Genomic DNA, 8522 nt, shown 5'->3' with positions numbered 1-8522 from the left:
AAAAATGTAAATAAAAAGCTTTTAAATAAAAAAAAATATTAAAATATACTGACATTTTAATAACACAATTTAAGAAATTTATTTCCGAATCAAAATGTAAATTAAATTTTTATAGAATAACATAACTATTTTAAAAGCATGTATCTATTGTTCTATCGATAAGACAATTAAGCAAATTAAAATATCTATACCTATATCCTAATTAATGTTAATAGATATTACATATTTGACAATATATTATATAATTAAATACTAATTTATTTTAGGTAAAAAAATAGGAAAGTTTGAAAAAAAATTGATTTAAATATAGTGTTTAAATACATTTCAAAATTTTAAATATGTATAATATATTATATCTGTAAATATAAAAGTTATTAGTTGGAACAACTATAATACTTAGACTTCTGTACTCAATATAATTTATTTTAGATAAAAAAATAGGTAAACTTGAAATAAAAATTGATTTAAATAAAGTGTTTAAATACAATTCAACATTTTAATTTTTACCTAAAAAAAATTATATTAAGTACAGAAATATAAGTATTATAGTTGTTCCAACTAATAACTTTTATAAATAAGCTGTTAATTAAGACAAAAAAAATTATATCTTTTGTTTTTTTAGTTTTTCACACATTGACAAATCATTTTGAGAATACTTTCTTTTAGTACCATTTTCATTTTCATTAGAGTTTAAATTTGATGAGTTTTTAATATTATTTGGTAGTATAGGTATTTTGAAATCTTGTAAGTTGTTTTTATTTTCGGGCATATTTTCTATGGAGCTATCACAATAATAGCTTGTCATTTTTCCTGATAATTGACTGTCTTCTAGTAAAATGGATTTGTCCATCATTTGTTTCATATCATTATGTTGAAGGGATGGTTTTTTTGAAGTATGGTTATAAAAATAAAAGTTGGAATTATGGCTTTGTTCATCTTCAAATTTTTCAATCATATTTTCTTTACTTTTATTGATTGTGTATAGTTGATTGTCTTTAATATTATCCAATGGATTATCATTGTTAATGGATTGAGATGCTAACTTAGAATGAATGTCATCAGATTCATTAATATTTAATGAAGTGTTGATACAACCGAGAAAATCTGAAAAATTATACAACTCTTCTTTATTTACTATCGATCCTTTTTCAGTGTCATTTTGAGAAGTTTCCAAAAGACTACTGCTGTCTTTAGAAGATTTACTAATTCCTGATAAAAAATTATCATACTCCGGAACACTACCATCGATAAAATCTAAAGGAAAATATGGATGAACAATGTTTATTTTACCATCAGTTGATAAATCCATAAGCATATAATTTTCATTAACCAGTTCATTGGTTTTAAGTTGTATGTTATTTATAATTATATCCTTATCTGAAATTGTTTTCACTTCTTTAGAGGAAATATTACAATCATTTGATACCTTTTCTGCTGGGTTAACTTCTTTGTATAAAATCTTACAATTATTTGATGTTTCTTCTACCATTTGTATAGTTTCAGAACTTTTAGATTTAATTTTAGAAGAACTTTGTATTTTTTTTGAAAGTTTTTTCGGAGAACTAGTTCTTTGTACATTTTCTTTTTCAGAAACTGAATATTTTTTAAATGAAATTTCTGGATTCTTTAAAATTCCTTTATCTGAACTCCTTGTTAGCAATGAAATACTATTACATGTTTGTTTTGGTTTTTGTCTTAAAGTTTTTCTTGAATTTAAATTTGTGTTTAAGATGTTTATATTATTATGAGATAACAAATTATGTTTAGCTTCTATATTATCATCTCTTCTTACTGACAATCCTTTTTTTTCAAAAAGAACTTTTAATTTATTTTGTGTAGAGATATTTTTTTTATCCTTATTTGTTTTAAGTATGGGAGATTCAGGAACTTTAAAAACTGGTTCAGACTTAACTAAATCTATAGTTATACCAGGTAATTTTTTTAACTTTAATATTATGTTATTATCTGTATCATTGGTATGGTTTATACTGGTTATAGTTACTTCTTTTGAAATTTTTAAATTTGATGGAACTATTGGTTGTTCTTTCTGATAAATCATCGATTCTATTTTTCTAGAAAAAAATTTTTAAAAAAAATTTTTAATTTAAATTGTTAATTAAATATTAAAACATATTTTAAAACAAATCAAACTGTTCAAAAAGATTTTCAAGAATAGGAAATAATAAAATAATAATTTTATACAAATTTTAAATATCTACGGTTATTCGTTTTGTAATTACAACAAAATAAGGGGAATTAAATGCAATGAGAAATCTAGTTAATATCCAATGTTGTAAAAATTTGTAGTTCAAAGGATCATCAAAATAAAATTTGTTTTTTCAGTAGACTTTTTTTTTCTTGATAAAGGTAAACAAACTTATGGGAAATCCTGTATTAATTTTTCAAATCTTGGATTTAAATTTAAATTATTATGAAGTTTAAACTCAAAATAATTTTCAAATTTTCGTGAATTTTACGATTTCTGTCAATATTTGAATTATAGAAGCTTATAAAAAATTATTGTGGATTAACTTTTTTTTTTTAATTTCCACTATCAACAACTTACGAGGAACTTTTTCAAGTTTTTTGACAGAGCAAAAATTTTTTTATTGATATTAATTTAAAAAAAACTAATAATAATCAAAAATTTCATATGCCTACATAAATACATCATAGCTCAAAATGAGTTAAAATATTTTTAAAATGTTATGGTGTATGGAAAATGCACCCCAGTTCATATGTTATGGTGTGGACTGTGGGATGATAATACAAATAGCAAGAAATCTTGACAGATGGTAAAGGTTAGTATAGAATCGTATAATGGCCTTAAAGGCCTTAATTACAAAAAAAAAAACATTTAATTTTAACGTTTAAGTAGGATAGTAAAGCTGTTTGGTGTTGCGTATTACTATCATTATTATAAAGAAAATACGACTGATGACTGACGAATGATAGGTACAAACCAGTGAAATACTTGTATTGCAAGATCTATTAAAGTGTATAGGTAGACATTATTAATAATTTTACTTTCTTAAATTCAAATTTTATATTGAGTGTTTAACAAATATCAAACCTGTTATAATAATTTGTTTAATTTTATTTTCTAAATTTACTTGGGAAAGTGATCATTGATGAGGGAGAATAATCTTTGTAATTATTGAAAAGATGACCTGAGGGAAATGTATGTATTTTTCAAATGAATATACTTGTTTAATTCTTATAATATAAATATATATAGCCATAATGGTTGGTACTTTAAATTTTAACTCTATAAACCGGTTTAAATATTTAATTTATGCAAATTAAATCATGTATAGCCGTATAGGTACATATTAATCTGGGCTTTAATAACTACCTAAATATTTTATTTATCATTAAAGGTAGGTACTAATCATTTTTATGATAAATAAAAACCATATTTCAATTGAGGATCTTATACAATTTTACAGTACCTTATATCTCGATTCATTATTTTTGAAGAACTTTGTGACGTTTCTGATATTGGACTCAATTTGACTCTTGAGTTTCTAACATTTTTACGTACCTGTAAAAATAAATAAATAACCCTTAAAAATGGTATTACAGTGATTTTATTGAACGTGGTATGACACTGTGACAGTGATACTGTATAAGTCAGCATATCATAGGTATGTTATATTACCTACATTTATTAGTTATAAGTTATTATGTTATGTACAAGTTGTGAAATACGGCTATTTATTTAACATATTTCTACCTTTCCCCCCCCCCACCCAAAAAAATAAATAAATTATACAAGAACAAAATTTTTTTTCGTAGGAATTTTTTAAAATGTAGGTATAGCCATATAGGAAATACGATTGATTATAAATACTTTAGTACTATACTATACTATAGTATTTATTTATTTATCAATGGTAATACATTTACATATATAGATTATAAGTACCAGAAATTGTATTATTTAATTAACTAATCATGTGGCCAAGTTTGGGGCATAGGAACAAGGCCGTAGCCAAAAATATATTTAGGGGGAGGGGGTGAGTATAAATATGTTATTTTTTAAAATAAAATATGAACATATAAAAATATAATTTAAATTAAATTAATCTTTATTTAAAAAATAATTAAATCTTATTTCAAAAAAAATCCTAAAGAAACCCTAAAGGTTTCCCCCCCCCCCTGGGCCCTGGCTACGGCCTTGCATAGGAATATGAAAACAGTCCAGGTCTCATTTAGTGATTTAACAATGTAAAAAGTTATGAGTCGTTAAATCATGCTTAAGGTCGGTGCTATACATGCGGATATTCGCAGCAAACGTTCTGCAGTTTTGAAACACGCCGCAAAATTTTTTTGTCAGCTCTAATATATTCACATGTATTTAAAACAACATGTTTTAATAATATCCGCGGAATCCGCGGATAAATTTTCCACAAGTGGGACACCGGTCTAGTGACTATATCAGCTCACTTTTGATTCATTAAATATTTAGTAGGTATAATAGGTATGATTGTTTATGAGACCCAACACCCAACATTAGAAAAAAATGAAAATACAGTCGACTCTCGGTAACTCGAAGTTCAAGGGGGAAAAAAAAAATTCGACTTACTAAAAATTTCGAGTTATCAAAAACTTTTAAAAAGTATGTTTATTTTTAAATTAAGTATTATACATTAAAAAAATTAAAAAAATGTTTTCTTACATTCCTACTTACATATTATTATCATTTTTAAAAAATTGGTGTAAAGTTAATTGTTTTTGTTTATTTAAAACATTGTTCTCAATTCTATTTTCTAAAGTACCTAGTGGTTTAAATAAATCTTCCATACCTTCATTGCCTTCAATATATTTACGTAATGTTTCTAATGCAAGTAATAGAACTATAATATATATTTCTTTTTTTAAGAAGATTATAAAGAGCCCCACGCCCCCACTATACACGTACATATATATATATTTATATACATATTATATATATATATATAATATATATTATTATCATTGATCATGCATATAGTAGTACTGTAATATTATTAATTTATTTTCTATAAAAGAAATTGTTGAATAATTCATGAACATTAATAGCAAACGCTTAACTAAAGTAAGTCTGTATAGACGTTTATATAGTATAATGGTTTTCAGTTAGTAATTATTAAGTACGTTTTTGTATTTGTATTTTTAATTATAAGATTCTGACTGTAAATTATTATATCTCGTTTTAGCAAATTATAAATTAAAAAGTGTTTTATAATTAAAAGTATTTGATAATACGATGTATCTATACATGACTTCATGGTTACAGTCTATACTTATTTAATATACATATCTATACATATAGAACCTATAGGGGTTCTAAGAATTTTGAATCTAAATTCTAGTTTTGAATATCTCTCTCCCCGTTAAAATCCTAAGTACGCTCCTACCTATCGAGAATAGGTACCTAGCTGTTACTATTACTTGTTAACCTACTGGCTACTATCGGCACTAACAGTTATACAAGCCGTAACTATACTTAACGAATAACTTCAAATGCTCAATCAATCATTTATGCGCATACATAAGTGTTAAATATGAAGGTATCTAGTTAATTAGTTAGCTTTTACTACATTTTAATTTTTAATACATTATATTACTAATTAGTAAGCCATGAAAGACATCTGTTTATTGTTCTATTATGCAGTCGAGGACAAGAAAATTAGATCTAGTCTCCACGGCCCGCTGTTCATAATTGCTGTTGTGAACATTGTTTTAAAGTATAGGTATAGGTCATAGGTACTCAACATAATAATAATAATAATATTAATAATGACAAAAATAAAATGACGCTTCAGAGAGCGAGGCACTTTGCGATGAATATCATTAATTTTTAGCCACACCACCCACGTCCATTGCCGCAGTCTTGAGCAAATGCCGGCCGCTTGATGTTACTCTTATTTGAGGCCTAGTATACTATAGTATAAGTATACAATATATAACATTATTATAATACAGTATGATATATTATATCATAATTCATAATGTAATACCCACTACAGACTAATACATATGAAGAGACGGACTAAGACTCAAGACTGTAAACGCCTATTTTAACCTCTGTTTATAGCGAAGACCCCACATTCACGAAAATTCACAGGAGCAATTATTAGTATTCTTACATTATATTACGAATAAGTAGTCGAATATTAGCCTAAACATAATAATTATGGCACAAATATCAGTATTGCGCGAACATATAAGAAACACGAACTTGTTAAAGTGTTACTGTTATTTATTACTTATTACGTATAATGTTCCAAATATGGATCTTAAAAGAGAAAACATTTTTCCTAGAAAACAAAATAATTGAAATAATATGTCAATTTAAAATGATAATTTTAAGGTATCTAATCACTTGAAAAACGCAACTTTTCGTTTTACAAAATATTTATATTATCATATACAATATATACAATTATATAGACATGATACAATTTTTTTTTAATTATAAAATGTTTGTTTTTTTGGTAAAATAGTTTAAAAATGTTGTACAAGATTCTTCATCAATTGTTCTTGAAGTAGTTGAAATATATAAAAAATACTATAGGTATAGAGACAATGTTTTTTTACATTAATTTTAAGTTTAAATTTTGACATATCTAAATCTTTAACGAAAAATAATAATGACTTTTTACTTTTTAGAGATTTTTCTTTTAATTCAAAAAATGTATTAAAGCTGTAGACTTTTTTTTCATCACTAATATTATGCATTTTTATACACTATGGTAATTTAAAAAATATTTTACTAATTTTAATCTGCTCACTACAAATCTATTCACATAATTCTGCTGCACATCGGTAGAGAATTATAAATTAATAACTGGTTATAATAATATATTTGAAATTTTGTATTATACATGCAATATTTTTGGAAAATAGTATATTACTAGTACAGTGTATTATTCCTACTAACAGAAAACAAATTAATAATAGTAGGTATACATTATTATAAAAGAGTCTCATTAAAATAATTAAAAAAACTACATATCGTGACTAGCCCGCTAGGTATTAGGTACCTATGTAAATAAAACGGTCGTCTACATTATACTTACAGGCAATGGTATCATCGATTGTTTCTGATCGTTTGCACACCACCCGACTTTAGTGTGCAGTTGATTTTCGTTGGACATGTTAGTGCAATTTATCGCAGAGTCAGTATACGAATAATAATAATATTGAGTATTATGCAAATTTCAAACCCAAGATGGTTGTGTGAAAGGTGGACGAAAAAGACAAAAGACGTTTTAACGAGTGAGACGCTGAGACGACGACGGACAGTGGTCAATACTATTCAAGAGTGGTGAAGAAAAGAGATGACGAGACATAAAATAGAAGAGCTTATTGGAACTTGGTCCATAGTCCATAGATGGGTATAGACCATCGCGCCTACCGGGTTGTGGTTGAAGGGCGTTGGCCAATCGCATGTTCGCATTCCGAAAGTTTTACAGGGTCCTTGGAGAAGATCGTTCTGAAAATAACCGGGGTCACCGGTAGAACCTGCATCGGTGAAAGATGGACAGTAATTATATTATTATTACTATTTTTGTATTTTCTATTTTTGCTATTCGTTAGGTATCTCTGAAAAATCTAAACATTACGAAATCGCGACCACCGATTCAATTTCTGTGACTATTACCAAGTACCTACTGCTATTATAGGTATGATTATAATCTAGGAACAATAATAATATCTATTTAGTATTTGACTCTTTATAGGCTAGTGGGAAATAATTTCCCTGCAAGAAAAAAATTTAGTAGATTGTGGAACATAATTTAATTTGGTTCAAACAAATAATTCTACATAGTTTCTGCATTTAATGGTAAGTATATTGACGTTTACTCTCACGCGCTACCAATGAGTTATTTAAATACAATTTCGGTGAGAAACAATAATGCCCTACTGCACACTCCTAAGACATTTTTATGTGCGTCTTTAGTCTTTAAAGCCATAAAGTATAAATTATTAAAGATTAAAATGTTATTACTTATTAATATTATTATGAATAAACCATGACACAAAACTGTTGAACTGTATGTCAATACTACTCTAAGCCCTAAGGGAGCTACTGAGTTACAACTTACAACTGTAAGTGTAAGGCATAAGTACTACTGCTAATAGGTAAAGCATAAGGCGTTACACTGTGTGAGGTGTAACATATTTACTAATTAATAATAATCATACTAATATTATGTCGTTTATTGGCAATACGCTATTAACGGTGGATATGATAGAATCGATAAATGATTTGATAACGAAATACCAACTAAATAAGGACATTATATTTTAATTTATGTAGGTAGACGTGTATAGTATTGTAGATACTAGATTGTAGTACACAAATGCCTAATAATATTAATTTACCTCGTTTCTTCTCATTTCACACAATCACACGGCGACGGGTATGCGTACATGGCGTACTGACGACCATTGCGATGTGCCTATGTGGCACGCCGCGTGTATCCGTAGCGTAAGACCATAATATTTTTACAATATACTATGGTAATAAT

General features: G+C 26.5%; 1 protein-coding gene across 2 annotated transcripts; it reads right to left on the bottom strand.

Annotated features, from left to right (window-relative positions):
• Nucleotides 1-565: 565 nt before the first annotated feature.
• Nucleotides 566-4852, bottom strand: LOC111039640 (uncharacterized protein PF11_0213-like). Of its 2 annotated transcripts, XM_022323234.1 has the most exons (3): nucleotides 4809-4852; nucleotides 3453-3544; nucleotides 566-2072 (listed from the first exon to the last, which is right to left on the bottom strand). In XM_022323234.1, the coding sequence occupies exons 1-3, from the start codon at nucleotides 4812-4814 to the stop codon at nucleotides 602-604; spliced, it is 1569 nt and encodes a 522-aa protein (XP_022178926.1). In that variant the 5' UTR covers nucleotides 4815-4852; the 3' UTR covers nucleotides 566-601. The 2 variants fall into 2 exon arrangements, with proteins under 2 accessions (XP_022178926.1, XP_022178924.1); XM_022323232.1 differs by lacking the exon at nucleotides 4809-4852 and having other exon boundaries at nucleotides 3453-3717.
• Between the last annotated feature and the right edge of the window lie 3670 nt (nucleotides 4853-8522).

This window comes from Myzus persicae, unplaced genomic scaffold (genome assembly GCF_001856785.1).
Source record: "Myzus persicae strain clone G006 unplaced genomic scaffold, MPER_G0061.0, whole genome shotgun sequence".
NCBI lineage: Eukaryota > Metazoa > Arthropoda > Insecta > Hemiptera > Aphididae > Myzus > Myzus persicae.
This window is presented reverse-complemented; position numbering and strand designations above follow the sequence as displayed.

Coding starts and splice junctions, on each gene's coding strand:
- LOC111039640 (XM_022323232.1), bottom strand. CDS start 3,640: ATGCTGACTTATACAGTATCACTGTCACAGTGTCATACCACGTTCAAT. Junction 2,073..3,452: donor ATAATGAATCGAGATATAAG/GTACTGTAAAAT, acceptor ATTTTTTTCTAG/AAAAATAGAATCGATGATTT.